Raw genomic sequence first — 20,384 nt, 5'->3', positions numbered from 1 at the left:
TTCTGTTCTTGAATATTAAAAAATAAAATGATATTGAATTTATTTGGTAACTATTGGTCCGAATAAACAGCATTTATATGGGTTTCAGATGAAATTTTTATTTCTAATTTTCTAAGTGAGTCGTAAGAAAGACTAGCAGAAAAAAGTGGAATTGTGGAAAATCATAGTAAAGTGTCATAAAATTTTACTATGTCTCTCTCTATTATCCGGTTGTATATATTAAATGGGGTTTCATTAAATGGAATCTACTGTACTATTATATAATTTTCTTACCTACCCCTTTGGTTATAAGGTGCAATTCCTTTAAGCTTATAAAGTTGATTAAAGTCCTTTAGGCTATACAAGTCCAACAATCTCCGTGAGTTCAGTCTAGGTGGCAATAAATTAACCGTCTGAAATGAATTAGTAAATAATTATTGAAGCATTTTACATTTTTGCTTCGAAATTCTATGCAAAATAATATATAGTATTTCACCATGTGTAATATGCATTTTTCGGCTTCAACGATTTTAGACTTTCATATTTTCTTTAGTGACTCTACAATTTTCTTTAGCTATTTGATGTTTCCCTTCGTAGTATTAATGCTTGATTTCAAGAATAATTGAAAAGCTCTAGATTATGATAGTTTCATTGAGAAAAGTAAAGAGAAACACTAAAAATAACATACTTAGTTATGTAACAATTAACAGTTTCACATTAATTTAAAAATACAGTTGAAATGATTTATTAGTCAAATATTTAGGATCAATATTAACAGACGAAAATCATATTCACGAAGAAATTAAATGTCGACTAAAAACAGGGAATTCGTGTTATTACTCGGTTCAAAATCTCTTGTCGTAGCGAATTCTGTCGAGGAATTTGAAGCTTAAAATATATAAAACGATAATCATGCCTGTTGTTCTGTATGGTTGCGAAACATGGTCGCTTACTCTGAGGGAAGAACATAGACTGAAAGTATTTGAGAACAGGATCCTGAGAAGAATATTCGGACCCAAAAGGAACGAGAATGGGGAATGGCGGAAGCTTCATAACGAGGAACTACATAGTTTATACGGTTTACCCAACATTGTTAGGGTCGTCAAGTCTAGGAGGCTTAGGTGGGCAGGTCATGTAGCTAGAATGGAAGAAAGTAGAAACGCTTTCGAAGTCTTGACTGGTAGAACCATAGGAAAACGACCATTAGGAAGACCTAGGCGCAGCTGGGAGGATAATATTAAGATGGATTTCGCAGAGATAGGAATACAAAGTAGAAACTGAATGCAATTAGCTAAGAATAGAAGTCAGTGGAGAGCTTTTGTGAACGCGGCACTGAACCTCCGGGTTCCATAGGCCATAGAGTTAGTTAGTTAGTTAGTTGAAATGATTATTTCAATCATTAGATGAAAATTATGACTATTCTAACATTGATTCGCTTCCATTTTGTACTAATACACAATAATACATTGAGCAACACTATGTGATAATATGCAAAAAAAAAAAAAAAAAAAAAAAAAAAAAAACAGTATCACGTAACGGTTTCAACACAATAACTGTGTCTTCATCGGACTTCCACTCCTTCTGGCAGCTTGGGAGTTGGTCATCACTTATATATACTTTCCGGAGATCAACTTTTAATTAGGCTCCGTCCCTTCATTAAAAAGTAACACTTGTGTTGCTTTCACTTTCACTTTTCAGCTGCACACGTGTCCAATTAAAAGTTTACTTTTAACGCTGGATGCATTCTGTGCTCTATTTATCCTTATTTTCCTTGTTATTTTTTCCTTTCTTTTTTCTTCCTTTTCGTTTCTCGTTTCGTTTCTGATGCGATATATAAGCATCAAAAAGAGACAAACCACAGGATAGGGTGGGAAGGAGCAAAGGTCATAGGGGTAGAGAACAGAACTTTGGTGAGAAAATGGAAGGAAGCCAGGGAGATTATGAAGGGGACAAGGTCATGAATTGGAACGCAGGATGCTCGATACATAAAGAGTGGGATAAGATTCTGCTTAAAGAAAAAGAAACGAAAAGAAAGAAGAAAGAAAGGAAAAAATAACAAGGAAAATAAGGATAAATAGAGGACAGAATGCATCCAGCGATAAAAGTAAAATTTTAATTGGACACGTGTGCAGCTGAAAAGTGAAAGCGAAAGCGACACAAGTGTTCCTTTTTAATGAAGGGGCGGAGCCTAATTAAAAGTTGATCTCCGGAAAGTATATATAAGTGATGACCAGCTCCCAAGCAGCCAGAAGGAGTGGAAGTCTGATGAAGACACAGTTATTGTTTTGAATCCGTTACGTGATACTGTTTTTTTTTTTTTTTTTTTTTTTTTGCATATTATCACATAGTGTTGCTCACTGTGTTATTGTCTATTAATGAAAACAATGTGTTACGGTAGTTTCTATATAAACATGCAGATATGGTGCACTGCCTAAGAATTATTAAACATCTGTAATTCTTTAACGTTAATTAAACAGTATTTTCACACCAAGTTTTGTAATAAATTGGCGAAGATGCCTATACGTTGTAGAGAAATTTGCAATAGCTACCTTCAAGCTTCCATTTTGTAATTTCAAATACATTAATTGCCTCTCCAAGGAACACCTTTTGTCATAGATAGCAGAGATATTAGTGTACCTTATGCAACCACTATATTCATCAAATCAATGTTCATAATATTATATTTTCCTAGAACGATTTTAACCTTTCTAAATCTCTGAATAGAACACTAACATTCACAATTATATAATACAAAAGGTGGCTTTACAAAATAATATAATACAAAAGGACTGGTCACAAAAGCACTCCATCTGCCCTTAGCCAACTTGATCCAGTTTCTACTTTGTACTAATAGTTCAGAAAATCCATCCTAATATTGTCCTTTCATTTGCACCTAGGTGATCCTAATGATCCTTTTTCGATTGGACTTCCAGTTAAAACTTTGGAAACGTTCCTTCTTTTTTCCGTTCTAGTTATATGGCCTGCACACCTGAGCTGCCTAGACTTGATGACCCTAACAATATTTGCTAAAGGGTATAAATTACGAAGTTTCTCGTTGTGACGTTCCCCCCTTTCTCCAAACCCTTCCTCATGGGTCCGAATATTCGTATCAAGATTTTGTTCTCAAATACTTTCAATTTATAGTGCAAATTGAAATCGATAATAGTGATAATCGTAGTGATAATCGACATAGTGCAAATAATTGTAAGTGAACGTCATATTTGTTGTTCATCATCTATGTAATATGCAATATACAGTTACCCACAGAAACATAGTATACCTACTTTCAGATAAATTTCAATTTTAGTGTCAAACAGCACACTCTATCTCGTAAACAAATAGCGATATATGAAAAATGAGTTCAGATTCTCGTTTTGGCAAAGATCCTAGCCAATATTGATGTGTCACACATATTCTTTCAACATAAAGAAACATTTTTGATATCCGATGTGGCTACCACAATGTTCATACCTCACTCAATGCAGTTCTCGTATCAATACTTTATTGCAACCTTCTCCTTTCCTCCGTCCACGTGTCTCGTTATTAACTCCCTATCCAGATACTTTTGCCTACTAGATAACTATGTCAAACTTAAGTAGTTATATAGCGATATGTGATCAAACTTCCCAGGCAGGGGGTTCGTCTCGAGACTATGGGTAGAGAGCTTAGATGTATAGAAATACATCATTGTTAAATGACATATGACGACAGGTAAGGGGTGGGGTACTATTGTATGTATAGGAGTTACACAAAAGAGAATAATAAAAGATGACAAAGTTAAAAAGATAAATGATTAGTAAAAGAAAAGAATAATAGAAAAGAAAAAACATTGGAAACTTGTTGAACAATGGTAGATTGTTATAAAGAATAATAGAAGTACACAATACATTGTAATTGTATGAAAAGAATTTTGAATAAAAGAAAAAGAATGATAAAGGAGAAACCTTGGAGCTGTATGTTTAAAAGAATAATAATTTACTTGCTGAACAATACTAGATTGTTATAAGTAAAAGAAAAGAATAATACCAGATGTTAATGTCGTGGGAAGTTGAAGAGAACATTGCACAATAGATGAAATGTTTATGAAAAAGATTTTTAAGCCTGCGACGGATGCCGGAAACGCGGACGCGGCGCGAGATGTGCGTGGCGCGAACGGAAAATACCCACGTGCGCGGGCGCGAGCGCGTGACATCATTTGAGATTTTTATTTAAATATTGGTTTTAAAAATTAGACATGTATAGTTTTGTTAGCGATGGAGAACCGTCAGTTTGTAGAAGACGTTGATGTGAAGCATAAGTTAGACGCTGAGAATGAAAGTTGTAAAAATATAAAAGAATATCCAGATTCTCCGGATTCTACAATTAATGAAAAAGAATTATAAAGATATGAAGATGGCAATATAAAAGTTTATACATGTGATAGTGAAGAGGAAACAGATAATGAAGTGTACGAATTTTCGGAGGATAACTCAGATTTTGAGGCGAAATCAGATGACGAAGTGGTTTCAAATGTGGGTACGCCGCCATGTTCACCTGCTTTATCGGAACTAAGTTGGAACTGTGAATGCGCTGTTAATTATGTGGATGTGAACTGTGTTAGAGAATGCATTGTGAAATGGAATCCAAATGATTATCTGATATGTTATGCATGTTATTGGCATGATACATGTGAATGGTCTTATGAATGTTTTTATTGTAATGAAGACATTTTAGACATTCGTGTTTGGTCTGTGGTGGAGGCACAGGAGGAATTGTTTGACATTTATGCAGAAACACATACAGTTATTACACCATTAACAAGAGATTATTTTAATATTAAATATGGTGAATATCAGTCGATGCGAATGTGCGAAAAGAACTTTTAAGTATTTTTCCTGAAAAAGACAGATCGAACGAGTATAGTGAAGTGTGTTAAGAAAAAGAAAACGTACTGTACATAATGTATTCCGAAAATAATTTTTGTGTATCATGTAGTGAAGAACATATTAGTGAAGTTCGTGTTTTAGAAACTATAAGTGCATACTTACGTCTTAATAATATTTCTTGTGAACAATGTTTGCTGCATCTTGAACATCAATGTTTATTTTTTCATGATATTGGAACCTTTGCTGTAGAACATTTATCCAACGACATAACTCTTATTGATTTATTTGAAGTGTTTGAAGAAAATCATAGTGAGATTTCAAGTATAAACTTTATACGCAAAGCGCGTGATTGTTTAAAGAACACTGAATTTGTTGGACAAATCATACCGTTTTTCTTAGAACGTAAACATAAAATTTCACCATGTGTTAATGAATACATTATTGACATACAAGGTTTTAAGATTTCAAATGATTAATTTATTACTCGTGAATTATGTTTAACTGTGTGTGATGATACAGAAAATTTGCATTGTTTAATAAAATCACCAGTAGAATACAATGTACTTCAGTTAGGTTATCAAAAACAAATTGAATGGTTAACATTAAACTTACATGGATAAACTTGGAATGAAAAATGCGGTTATACTGTATCACACATACGTAACCTTATATATCAACTTTGTAAACAAGATGCAACCTTTTATTGTAAATGTGCAGAAAAAACACTGTGGATTATAAATATTTTTGCACTAGCTAATGTTATTAATTTGGAAAATAAACAGTATCCACCATTAAACACATTGCATGCAAACGTATTTAATGAATATTGTACTTTTCATGAACAAAATATTAAACTTGACAAAAAATCAGGATGTGCATTTCGTAATGCAAACAATTATGTTATTGGTGGAAGTTTCAACGTACTGTAACATTAACTAATGCATTTGCAAAGTTGTAAAAAAAGGATATGATATGTACTTGTAAATAAAAATACAAGAGTTTAAATTGTAAATAAAAAATTATTAAACTAATCTACTTGTTTTTCTTTTTCATTATATTGGTTACATGATTGAGTACAATTTTATCATTTTGTTTAAGATTATTTTTTCTTAATAAATTTAAACATTCTTGAAAGCTTTTCTTACGTACAATATGATGCAGTAAGTGTAACACAAATTGTCCACACAAAATTGAATTATCATCTTGATATGCGGAACTATTTGTAAAATATATTTTACAATTTTTATTTAAAAAAGTTTTTATTTTTTTGGAAATGATAATGCAAGGCTATCGAAGTAATAGCCTCTTTGATTATCATCAATGAATACACACACCCAATGTGTGCCACCTGAAGATTAATTGCTTAAATTTATAATAAGTCCATCCGGTGGTTGCACAGTTTTTGGTATTCTTTCAATAGGATAAATGCCATGCACATTTGCACCAGTGAGTTTATCACGAAATAACACTTATTATATCATCTGTGTACATAACTTTAGTTTTCTTTTAAAAAATTCACTTCACTTTACATCACTTTATACCAGTATATGTTGGAAGACCTAGTGGAGTATATGGAATATTCTCATAAAAGGAAATAAAATGTTTAAAATATTTATGACAGATTTTTTTAATAACTTTTCCAATAACGATGAATAGTGCTAACGCTCGGAAAATACTTTTGACAAACTTCATAGTATGATACCTTGCAACTCTTTGAATAATCAAGCAAAAATATTACAATATAAAATTTTTAACACACTTTGTACCAGCAGGGCACATGTAATTGATATGCTTAGAAGTGAAAAGTTATACTTATTTTATTAAAATGATAATTTTAAAAAGTATTATCAGTATATATATTTCTATCTTTATCAATTTAAATTAAAGAATCAAACTGCGCGCATACAATACATGTTATAGGTTCAGGTAAATTTTCAGAAAAGAAAACTTTAACATTTACAGGTGCATCACGCACAAGGTCCCACGTACAATCATCTAATGTTGCGGTAGGTGATAGAATAAATGCATAAAGGATATAGCCGTGTGGATATTCTTTAGGAGTAATACTATGTGCATCATCTTTATAATATAAATTAGTACCGGAAAACCGAGAATGGTAACTTAGAAGGTACAAATTCTTTTTAAAATCGGGGGTGAGGGGACTGGGAGGAAAAGATTTTGATCCAACCTGTAGCTGCAGTTTTTTAACGTTAAAGTGTTGAAAATGAAATGGATTTAGTTCAGATTTTACATTAAATGCCGAATTGGAAACCAATCCGATAACAACACTTTTTGGTACGTTACCCCAGAAAATATTATCAAGATTGTATGAATTAACGTTTGCAGGAATAGTATAGGATCTTGTTTGTACTCTTGTAAGGGGATATTTTATTGTTTCATGTTCATATTAGTATTCATTTCCATTGCCAAATGAGGTGCAACATCGATGCGACGTATATGCAGAGTAACATCTTTAAGTTTTACTTTATAAGAAGTATTTGCTGCAAACATTAAACAAAAATCATCTTTACTACGATGTAATTTTATGCGAAGACCTACTTTATTTACAAGTGCTCTTGGTAATCCAGCAATATCTGTATACAGACGCCCATACATTTCAAACGATTTACTATTTTTAATATAATTAGCACGTTGTTGAAAATCTAAATTAGCATTACCTATGGTATCAAATTGTTTAACAGTATCTTTATACCACATACCTAATTCCAAATGTGTATCAGAAGCATCACGGGAATAATTTAATAATGTTTCAAAGTATGCACGATAAGGATAAAATCGTGATGAAAAATTAATTAATTTATCATTTAATGAAATGTTAATTTGACTAAATAATGAATGTAGGAAATTATTTGTTGGCGCTACATCAGTGTCAGTTATTGGTGCGTCATCAGGTGTTGTAATTTTACAACGTACGTAAAGATAAGGATATGCACTATGAATAAATTCTCCTGTTTCTCCGGGAATAAAAAATTCAATAGGTCCATCAGAAGTTAATGTTGTAATTGGACGGTATTCTGCATTAAAGGAAGATTCAATGCAGTTTCTGTCATTGGAGTACTAAATAAATCAAAATCGTTGGTACAGCATTCCACACTGCTTGAATTAAGTAGTGCCATTATGAAAATATATCTGTAACACGATTTATTTTTCATTTTATTTTTCTTTTGCTTTTGCTTCTCTTTGTACGGTTACGTTTCGTTGGAGGTCCAAAACGAACAATTGCCGGAGCTTTACGCTTGCGTGGCCGTCTCTTACCACTTCCAGTTAATAACTGACCAACTTTGTTAACAGCTTTTGTCTTTAAAGTTACACTAGGTTCTTTTACACGTGGACGAACAGATTCTTTAAATGGTTTCTCTTCTACTACATCACCCGCTCATTGTATTCCCGTTTGTAATGCTTGTCGACCTAAAGTTTTCGCACCCTGTTTAAGAAATGGTAATGCAAAACGAAATAATCCTTGGAAGAAACTACCTATACCATGTCCCCGTTGATATACAAGTCCTGAAAAGTATGGGATACCATGTCCATAATGGCGTCTAAATTTCATTTTTTTAAAATATAATTAATTAATTTTTATTAGGAGAGCGCTTAAAATGAAGTTAACACTTAGTGTCCCAGAACGAAATGACAAATTTCGTCCTGGATGGTCTTTTAATAGTATTTCAATACTGTTGAATGAAAACTTTGCAAGTGGAAGATAATGAATATGTTGAAATGTTAATGTTTGCACTTTACCGTATTTTACATTTGATATTGTTGCAATACGTAATAAAGGCGCTTTTGTATCACCTAAAAGCTGATATTGTATGATATCAGTATAAATAAAAATTTGATGTGGATATCCAATAACAACATATGGTTGTTTATACCTCCGCTTATACAAAACAAGATCTTTATGTTGACGAAGTCCTAATTGCAATGCTAATGTTGGTGATAATAAGGCTGATTCAACACGATCACTACAATCTACATGTACAATATTTGATACAGAAAATTTTATGTCTTTTGATACTTTATTTAATTCATCAATGATATGATGTACGGAGTGATAATATCCGCTTACAATTTTACTTTTTTGTGCTTCTTCATTTTTTATTTTATACCATATAACATTTTCCCCATCGTTAACATTATAACACGTTAAAGAAACATGTATTTCACTTAATCCTACATACCAATCGGTTTCTCATAATTGAATATTATTTTTTAGTAGATTAATAAAATGTGTTGGACTATGGTATACATCAGTACTTGCGTTTGATACAAGTGTAATGTAAAAACTATCATCAATACTTTCAGAAATCATTTTCGTTGAAAGTGAAGTGTTAAGTTTGAAGTTCCAAATTCAAATGGCAATTTTAAACCGTGTTCATCTTTTAAGTTTATTTCAATCGTGTTAAAATAAGATTTTAAACTTTAACATATTGTGGTGTGTCTAATAGAAACATTTTAGATCTCCATGCTCAATATTATATGCACTAACTTTACGAAGAAGTGGTCCAATATTTTCTGGTTGTTTTACAATATCAACACAAACATTAAAAACGTTTGGTATATTATATTCTAAATTGCATTTAAATTTTGCACGGTTTATTGTGGCAACATCTTCATTACCAGGTTTTAGAAAAACAACATCTGTAAACTCGGTTTCATTTATAAATACAAGTAAAGGTTGTAATCCACGTGTCATTGAAATAACACAAAATCTTTTAATTTTAAAGAATGTTTAATTCCAACTTGATTTTTATTTTTATAATTATTTTAACATACGTAATTCTTCAGGAATCATATCTAAAATGGATGGAATAGAAGTATAGTATCCTGGTGTAATATCAACGGGTGCAATTTCAAGTTCATCATTAACGATGGTATCAATTACAATTTTTTTCATTTTTACGAACATTATAAGAACTAAAAGGAACATTAAGTTGTGTTAAGGCAACATACTATTCTCCTTCACTTAAATGAATAGGTTGTGTTAACTTTACTATAAACGAAGAAGTTCTATTATTAGTAAAAATTTCAAAGCTAGTATTTGAAGGAAGAGTAACAGAAATCATGTTCTATCATCGAACTCATTTTGAAGACTGAACAGATTATTTTAATCCATGAATTCATACTTGATGGATATCCCAACCACTTTACATACATCATATCTTTCTTTCCTTTTAACACTTTCTCAATTAAAAATGTTTTGTTTGAATCTACATTTACTTTTTGTAATTCTTCTGTGTAAAATATCCCTTTAATTTCCCCATCATTTCAATCTTTTAATTTATATGTAATAGGATTTGTCGGAATATATTTATCAACAATAAAAAATTCTTGTGACCATTTTCGTAAATATTCCTCTTTTAATTTATATTTATTTTTACTAACACACACATAATCACCCACACTAAATTTACATATTAATTTCTTTTTATTCGTTTTATCACCGTACAACGTATTCCAAACTTGGTCAACAGTAGAATGATTTACATCTGTTGGTTCCATTTTAATACTTCTATGGTACGAATGATTATAATTTTTTACAAATTGATTTAAAACATCTATATAACGATATGTATTTTAGCAGTAAAATAAGGATATAATATTTCTTTTAATGTTCTTATAAACCGTTCAAATAATGCACATTTAATTTCTGAATGTACACTATAATAATTAATTTCGTATTCTTGAAATGAACGTTTTACGTATCGATTATAAAATTTTGTACCTAAATCCGTTTGTACATTAAACACGGGTAGTTTAATTTTTTTAAAAAATTTTTGATTGCTTTTGCTATTTCAGGACCTGTTTTTGTTTTTAAGGGAACACAACACGCATGCCGTGAAAAAATGTGAGGTTCACGTGGTACATCTTCGAACACATTCACAACTTGTTTACTATATCCTGGCATAATTTGACTTGTTAACATTGTGGTTGTAATTTATCACGTGGATTTTTAAATACTATAATATAATGAGCATTTAAACTTACACCACGAGCATGTTTTCCTTTTGTAAATAAATTTTGAACAATAAATAATACTGTTAATTTTTTACGATGTGCATATTTTGCAAATAAGTTTGCAACATCACCATTGGTTTCAGACATTAAGTTATCTAATATTAATAATGAATTTTCTTGTATTTCAAAATTATTCATATCGGGAATTATGTACCTCTATAATCGGAAACACACTTAATGGTTTGCATACTTCCACAAAACATACAAACACCAAATTTTGCATACTTGTTCGTCATGGGATGTGAGTAATGGGAAAATTCCGATATCACGAAAAAGGCGACATTTTCCTTGTAAATGAAGTGTTGAAATTTTTCGTCGTTTCGAAATGCTGGTTTTTAGAGTAGTTCCGCACACCATAGAAACGTCATATTTTGTCAGGCAGTGAAGCTAGGAACATAGTTTATGATAGAAAAACGAGCATTAAAATTCGTTTTCATTTCGCGACGCAAATCGAAAAAATGTGAAATTTGTAATGGCTGTATGTAGGACGTTGAAATTTCGAGGTGATGTTTATTCTGATGCGTAGTTTGCGAATCCGCCCTCAAACTTGAAAAAGATAGTCATGTTCGGTGTAAGAAAGTGCTAGGAATGTTATAAGGGGGCGTCTAATTCTACACAACTTGTAGATATGGTGGAATCACGAAATTGCGTTCAAGCGTGTAGATTACAGCCCATGTGAGGGGAAAAATCCGACATGTTGGAAAAGTCGTCATCTTCGATTCAAAATGGCGGCTCAAAAATTTGTAACCATGAAAATTGTAAGTTGTGCTCTTGGTAATTATGCCAGGTTTCGCTATGTTATTAAGGACGTAGTTCAGTTTAAGTGAAGAAACAAATCATGGGAGAAGTCACCATCTTGAATGCAAAATTGCCATATTTTTGAATTGCTTCCATTTGGCCTCTTATGTGGTATATTGAGGAGAATAGAACAAACACAACCCAACGTAGTAATTTAGCTTCGCGGTAAAGTGTCTGCTTTCTCAGTAGCAGGTCTGGGTTCGATTCCCCGCCGAACATTGTTTTATCTTACTTTTTTTTCTTATCTCGTTTCTTCGTTTTATCAAAATAGTTTCTGTTGGCATTGCGTGAACAAAATATTTTCGTTATTACAGACATAGACGAAAATAATATATTTATACACTAACTGTTGATATCGTCTCGAAACTAGGCAGTATGTTCGTGTGAAGCTTCGAGACGATACTCAATTATTTAGAAAGAAACATATGTAGCTTTAGAGATGGGGCAACACCAGTATTTCTTTCAGAAACAATGTTCCTGAGGATCACAGTTAGTATTCCCAGGGGCACTGCTCATAGTATTCTATTTATTATTCGATTATACACGTATCATTTGGTCTCCTGCGGGGGCACTCTAAGAGCCCCAATGAGGCAGTGTACCCCCCAAAAACATTTTGGAAAAAAACATTGAGCATCATTTCCACGATATAGTATACAGACGAGACAAAAATATACAGCACCGGTTGGAGTGAAATGCATTTTATAATAGACTCAACCTTATAGGCAAACAATATATGCTATAAATAAACGTTCAAAGAAAGAAAAAGTGAGAAAAAGATTGTTAGGAATCGAACCCAGGTCTCTTGTCCAGTAGGCTCACGTCGATCCCCTACACTACCGATTTCCTTAGATTTTCGACTTCGTTCTTACTGCTCACATAATACTGGTACGTTGCGGCCGGCATCTGTGGGGAATTATATACCTCTATAATCGGAAACACACTTAATTGTTTGCATACTTGCACAAAACATACAAACACCAAATTTTGCATACTTGTTCGTGATGGGATGTGAGTAATGGGAAAATTCCGATATCAGGAAAAAGGCGACATTTTCCATGTAAATGAAGTGTCGAAATTTTGCGTCGTTTCAAAATGCTGGTTTTTAGAGTAGTTCCACACACCATAGAAACGTTATATTTTGTCAGCCAGTGAAGCTAGGAACACAGTTTATGATAGAAAAAAGAGCATTAAAATTCGTTTTCGTTTGCGGCGCAAATCGAAAAAATGTGAAATTTGTAATGGCTGTATGTAGGACGTTGAAATTTCGAGGTGATGTTTATTCTGACGCGTAGTTTACGAATCCGCCCTTAAACTTGAAAAAAATAGTCATGTTCGGTGTAAGAAAGTGCTAGGAATGTTATAAGGGGGCGTCTAATTCTACACAACTTGTAGATATGGTGGAATCACGAAATTGCGTTCAAGCGTGTAGAGTACAGCCCATGTGAGGGGGAAAATCCGACATGTTGGAAAAGTCGTCATCTTCGATTCAAAACGGCGGCTCAAAAATTTGTAATCATGAAAATTGTAAGTTGTGCTCTTGGTAGGTAAGCCAGGTTTCGCTATGTTATTAAGGACGTAGTTCAGTTCAAGTGAAGAAACAAATCATTGGAGAAGTCGCCATCTTGAATTCAAAATTGCCATATTTTTGAATTGCCTTCATTTGGCCTCTTATGTGGTATATTGAGGAGAATAGAACAAACACAACCCAACGTAGTAAGTTAGCTCCGCGGTAAAGTGTCTGCTTTCTGAGTATCAGGTCTGGGTTCGAATCCCCGCCGACCTTGTTTTATCTTGCTTTTTTTCTTATCACGTTGCTTCGTTTTATCAAAATAGTTTCTGTTGGCATTGCGTGAACAAAATATTTTCGTTATTACAGACATAGACGAAAATAATATATTTATACACTAACTGTTGATATCGTCTCGGAACTAGGCAGTATGTTCGTGTGAAGCTTCGAGACGATACTCAACTATTTAGAAAGAAACATATGTAGCTTTAGAGATGGGGCAACACCAATGTTTCTTTCAGAAACAATGTTCCTGAGGATCACAATTAGTATTCCCAGGGGCACTGCTCATAGTATTATATTTATTATTCTATTATAAACGTATTATTTGGTCTCCTGCGGGGGCACTGTAAGAGCCCCGAGGAGGCAGTGTACCCCCCAAAAACATTTTGGAAAAAAACATTAAGCATCATTTCCACGATATAGTATACGGACGAGACAAAAATACATTTTGTCTTGCGAGGATAGTGTGTGCTTCGAACCGGAAATAATTGCAAACAATCTCCCTTTTTATACTGGTCGTTTAGATAGATGCGTATACCGAGTTTGAAGTCTAGACCACAACTGAAAATGTATAAGATTATAACTTTTAAGGAAATACACACACACACACACACACACATATATATATATATACGCACCTTTTTACAATTTTCTCGTTGGCAGCGTATATAGTTATAATATACGGGATACGTGGAAAAGTTTCTTTTTCGGTTCAGTAGTTTGTTTACAGGACCGGTTGGAGTGAAATGCGTTTTATAATAGACTCAACCTTATAAGCAAACAATATGTGCTATAAAAATAAACTTTCAAAGATAGAAAAAGTGAGAAAAAATTCTTAGGAATCGAACCCAAGTCTCCTGTCCAGTAGGCTCACGTCAATCCCCTACACTACCGATTTCCTTAGTTTTTCGACTTCGTTCTTACTGCTCACATAATACTGGTACGGTGCGGCCGGCATCTGTGGGGAATTATATTATTATATAACTCTAAAGTCGGAAACACACTTAATTGTTTGCATACTTCCACAAAACATACAAACACCAAATTTTGCACACTTGTTCGTGATGGGATGTGAGTAATGGGAAAATTCCAATATCACGAAAAAGACGACATTTTCCATGTAAATGAAGTGTCGAAATTTTTCGTCGTTTCGAAATGCTGGTTTTTAGAGTAGTTCCGCACACCATAGAAATGTCATATTTTGTCAGGCAGTGAAGCTAGGAACATAGTTTATGATAGAAAAAAGAGCATTAAAATTCGTTTTGGTTTGGCGGCGCAAATCGAAAAAATGTGAAATTTATAATGGCTGTGTCTAGGACGTTGAAATTCCGAGGTGATGTTTATTCTGATGCGTAGTTTACGAATCCGCCCTTAAACTTGAAAAAAAAATAGTCATTTTCAGTGTAAGAAAGTGCTAGGAATGTAATAAGGGTGCGTCTAATTCTACGCAACTTATAGATATGGTGGAATCACGAAATTTCGTTCAAGTGGGTAGATTTAATCGTAAGTGAGGGAAAAAATCGGACATGTTGGAAAAGTCGCCATCTTCGATTCAAGATGGCGCTTCAAAAGTTTGTAACCATGAAAATTATAAGCTGTTCTCACGGTAGGACAGTCATGTTTTGCTATACACTTAAGCATGAAGTGCAGTTTCAATGCAGAAACAAATCATTGGAGAAGTCGCCATCTTGAATGCAAAGATGCCATGTTGTTGAATTTGCTTGATCTGCCTTGTTATGAGCTATGCTAATCATAATAGATCAAACTAGAATAAACATACGAGCTTAGCTCAGCGGTAACGTTTGGGCTTTCTAAGTAACAGGACTGGGTTCTATTTCCGGCTAAACGGTTTTGAATTTTTTCCTATCTCCATTTCTTTGTTTTAGCAAACTACTTTCTGTTCGTATTGCGGGAACGAAATATTTTCATTATTACATACGTAGAGGGAAAAGGTATATTTATACAGCAACTTTTGAGATGGTCCCGAAACGAGGCTGTATGTTCCAGGGGCAGATCCAGGACGAACTTCTGGGGGAGGCGGTGGGTTGTAATACTGCTATTTAGAACTACTTTTAAGAGCGATAAAAAATAAAGTATATATTTTATTTATATATAAAATAAGAAAGTTTCCTCTTTTTTTGGGGGGCGATCCCTACGATCGCCTCCCCCTGGATCCGCGACTTGTATGTTCGTGTGCAGTTTCGAGACGATACTGAAGTATTTAAATTCAAACATATGTAGCTTTGGAAGTGGTGCATCACCAGTGTGTCTTTCGAAAGAAATGTCCCGGGAGGGGGGGGGGGGGGTAATTATTTGGACGGGTGCACTGCTGGTAATATTCTATTTGTGATTGTATTATAGACGTATTATTTTGATCTCGCCAGGGGCGCTCTTAGGAGGCAGTGTCCCCGAGAAAGAGTCTAAAAGAAACATTGTGCATCATTTTCACGATATAGTGTGCATAGAAGACAACAATACACTTTGTCTCGCGACAAAAGTTTCTGCTTCAAACCGGAAATGATTGCAAAATATCTCTCTCCCCGTTTATGTCCCTCGTTAAGATACATGCGTATACCAAATTTGAAGTGAATACCACAAGTGGAAAGTATAAAATATTAATTTTAAGTAAATACACACACACACAGGGACGTACACAGGGGTGGGTCCTGGGGTACCGGACCTCCCCAAAATTCCAACTTTTGTGTAAATTTAGCCTAATTTTAGGGACAAGTTTAGGAATTTCAATATAAAATACCCTGATATTGAGGTTGGACCCCTCCCGAAATAAATTCCTGCGTAAGCTACTGCACACACACGCTCACACACACAAATGAGCACCTCTTGAAAATTGTCTCGTCGGCCGCGTACATAGTTATAATATATAAGATACGTGGAAAAGTGCCCCTTTCGATTTAATAGTCTTAGTTGCGGGTCCGGTTGCAATAAAATGCCGTGCTTATTTTCAATCACCTATGCCATAAATATAAACTTTCAAGAAAGAAAAAGTGATAGAAAAACTTGCTGTGAATCGAACCCAAGTCTCCTGCCCAGTAGGCTCACGTCGTTCCCCTACACTACGCAATTCCTTAGATTTTAGACTTCCTACTTACTGCTCATATAGTACTGGTAGGTAGCTGAACCGCATCTGTGGAATTATATACCTCTAAAGTCGGAAACACACTTAATTATTTGCATACTTCAACAAAACATACAAACACCAAATTTTGCATACTTGTTCGTCATGGGATGTTCGTAATGGGAAAATTCCCATATCACGAAAAAGGCGACATTTTCCATGTAAACGAAGTGTCGAAATTTTTCGTCGTTTCGAAATGCTGCTTTTTAGAGTAGTTCCACACACCATAGAAACGTCATATTTTGTCAGGCAGTGAAGCTAGGAACATAGTTTATGATAGAAAAAAGAGCATTAAAATTCGTTTTCGTTTCGCGGCGCAAACCGAAAAAAAATGAAATTTGTAATGGCTGTATCTAGGATGTTGAAATTTCGAGGTGATGTTTATTCTGATGCGTAGTTTGCAAATCCGCCCTTAAACTTGAAAAAAATAGTCATTTTCGGTGTAAGAAAGTACTAGGAATGTTATAAGGGGGCGTTTAATTCTACACAACTTGTAGATATGGTGGAATCACGAAATTGCGTTCAAGTGTGTAGAGTACAGCGCATGTGAGAGGAAAAGTCCGAGATGTTGGAAAAGTCCTCATCTTCGATTAAAAAGGGCGGATCAAAAATTTGTAACCATGAAAATTGTAAGTTGTGCTCTTGGTAGGGAAGCCAGGTTTCGCTATGTTATTAAGGAAGTAGTTCAGTTTAAGTGAAGAAACAAATAATTGGAGAAGTCGCCATCTTGAATTCAAAATTGCCATATTTTTGAATTGCCTTCATTTGGCCTCTTATGTGGTATATTGAGGAGAATAGAACAAACACAACCCAACGTAGTAAGTTAGCTCCGCGGTAAAGTGTCTGCTTTCTGAGTATCAGGTCTGGATTCGAATCCCCGTAGACCTTCTTTTATCTTGCGTTTTTTTTCTTATCACGTTGCTTCATTTTACCAAATAGTTTCTGTTGGCATTGCGTGAACAAAATATTTTCATAGACGGAAAGGATATATTTATACGCTAACTTTTGAGATGGTCTCAAAACTAGGCAGTACGTTCGTGTAAAGTTTCGAGACGATACTGAAATATTTAAAATCAAACATATGTAGCTGTGGAAATGGAGCATCACCAGTGTCTCTATCTGAAGCAATGTTCGTGGGGAAGGGGGATGGAGTATTACCCCGGGGGCACTGCTGATAACATTCTATTTGTTATTGTATTATAAACGTATTATTTTGATCTTGCCAGGGGCGCTCTGAGGAGGCAGTGTCCCCCAAAAAGAGTCTGAAAGAAACATTGGGCATCATTTTCACGATATATTGTCCATACAAGACAACAATACATTTTGTCTCGCAACAACAGTGTCTGCTTCAAACCGGAAACGATTGCAAAATATCTCTCTCACCTTTTATGTTCCACGTTAAGATACATGCGTTTAAACCAAATTTGAAGTGAATACCACATAATCAAAATTATAAAATATTAATTTTAAGGAAATACACACACACACAGGGACGTACGCAGGGGGTGGGTCCTGGGGGTCCGGACCACCCCCGAAATTCCAACTTTTGAGTAAATTTAGCCTAATTTTTGGGACAAGTTTAGGAATTTCAATATAAAATACACTGATATTGAGTTTGGCCCCTCCCGAAATAAATTCCTGCGTACGCTACTGCGCACACACGCTCATACACACACACACGCACACAAATGGGCATCTTTCGAAAATTGTCACGTCAGCAGCGTACATAATTTTAATATATAAGATACGTGGAAAAATGCCTCTTTCGATTTAATAGTTTTAGTTGCGGGTCCGGTTGGAATGAAATGCCGTATATAATAAAGTCAAGCTTATTTTCAATCACCTAAGCTACAAAAATAAACTTTCAAAGAAAGAAAAAGTTAGAGAAAAACTTGTTGGGAATCGAACCCAGGTCTTTTGCACAGCAGCCTCCCGTCGTTCCCCTACACTACGCAATTCCTCAGATTTTTGACTTCCTACTTACTGCTCATATAGTACTGGTACGTAGCGGGCCCGCGTCTGTGGAATTATTTATATACCTCTAAAGTCGGAAACACTCTTAATTGTTTGCATACTTCCACAAAACATACAAACACTAAATTTTGCATACTTGTTCGTCATGGATGTGAGTAATGGGAAAATTCCCATATCACGAAAAAGGCGACATTTTCCATGTAAATGAAGTGTCGAAATTTTTCGTCGTTTCGAAATGCTTGTTTTTAGAGTAGTTCCGCACACCATAGAAACGTCATATTTTGTCAGGCAGTGAAGCTAGGAACATAGTTTGTGATAGAAAAAAGAGCATTAAAATTCGTTTTCGTTTCGCGGCGCAAACCGAGAAAATATGAAATTTGTAATGGCTGTGTCTAGGATGTTGAAATTTCGAGGTGATGTTTATTCTGATGCGTAGTTTGCGAATCTGCCCTTAAACTTGAAAAAAATAGTCACTTTCGGTGTAAGAAAGTACTAGGAATGTTATAAGGGTGCGTCTAATTCTACACAATTTGTAGATATGGTGGAATCACGAAATTGCGTTCAAGTGTGTAGAGTACAGCGCATGTGAAGGGAAAAATCCGAGATGTCGGAAAAGTGTTCATCTTCGATTAAAAAGGGCGGATCAAAAATTTGTAACCATGAAAATTGTAAGTTGTGCTCTTGGTAGGGAAGCCAGGTTTCGCTATGTTATTAAGGAAGTAGTTCAGTTTAAGTGAAGAAACAAATAATTGGAGAAGTCGCCATCTTGAATTCAAAATTGCCATATTTTTGAATTGCCTTCATTTGGCCTCTTATGTGGTATATTGAGGAGAATAGAACAAACACAACCCAACGTAGTAAGTTAGCTTCGCGGTAAAGTGTCTGCTTTCTGAGTATCAGGTCTGGATTCGAATCCCCGCAGACCTTCTTTTATCTTGCGTTTTTTTTCTTATCACGTTGCTTCATTTTACCAAATAGTTTCTGTTGGCATTGCGTGAACAAAATATTTTCATAGACGGAAAGGATATATTTATACGCTAACTTTTGAGATGGTCTCAAAACTAGGCAGTACGTTCGTGTAAAGTTTCGGGACGATACTGAAATATTTAAAATCAAACATATGTAGCTGTGGAAATGGAGCATCACCAGTGTCTCTATCTGAAGCAATGTTCGTGGGGAAGGGGGGTGGAGTATTACCCCGGGGGCACTGCTGATAACATTCTATTTGTTATTGTATTATAAACGTATTATTTTGATCTTGCCAGGGGCGCTCTGAGGAGGCAGTGTCCCCCAAAAAGAGTCTGAAAGAAACATTGGGCATCATTTTCACGATATATTGTCCATACAAGACAACAATACATTTTGTCTCGCAACAACAGTGTCTGCTTCAAACCGGAAACGATTGCAAAATATCTCTCTCGCCTTTTATGTTCCACGTTAAGATACACGCGTTTAAACCAAATTTGAAGTGAATACCACCTAATCAAAATTATAAAATATTAATTTTAAGGAAATACACACACACACAGGGACGTACGCAGGGGGTGGGTCCTGGGGGTCCGGACCACCCCCGAAATTCCAACTTTTGAGTAAATTTAGCCTAATTTTTGGGACAAGTTTAGGAATTTCAATATAAAATACACTGATATTGAGTTTGGCTCCTCCCGAAATAAATTCCTGCGTACGCTACTGCGCACACACGCTCATACACACACACACGCACACAAATGGGCATCTTTCGAAAATTGTCACGTCAGCAGCGTACATAATTTTAATATATAAGATACGTGGAAAAATGCCTCTTTCG

At 34.6% G+C, this 20,384-nt stretch overlaps 1 protein-coding gene across 1 annotated transcript in view; it reads right to left on the bottom strand.

Moving 5' to 3' along the window:
* LOC145683432 (kunitz-type serine protease inhibitor bitisilin-3-like) overlaps nucleotides 1-20,384 on the bottom strand; it is a 337,612-nt gene that overhangs the window by 191,684 nt on the left and 125,544 nt on the right. Inside the window, exon 2 of the mRNA XM_081754768.1 lies at nucleotides 278-392. Within this exon, the coding sequence (XP_081610894.1) occupies nucleotides 278-392 (115 nt within the window). The remainder of the gene's footprint in view (nucleotides 1-277; nucleotides 393-20,384) is intronic.

This window comes from Thermobia domestica, chromosome 4 (assembly GCF_964235325.1).
Source record: "Thermobia domestica chromosome 4, izTheDome1.hap1.1, whole genome shotgun sequence".
Lineage (NCBI taxonomy): Eukaryota > Metazoa > Arthropoda > Insecta > Zygentoma > Lepismatidae > Thermobia > Thermobia domestica.
This window is presented reverse-complemented; position numbering and strand designations above follow the sequence as displayed.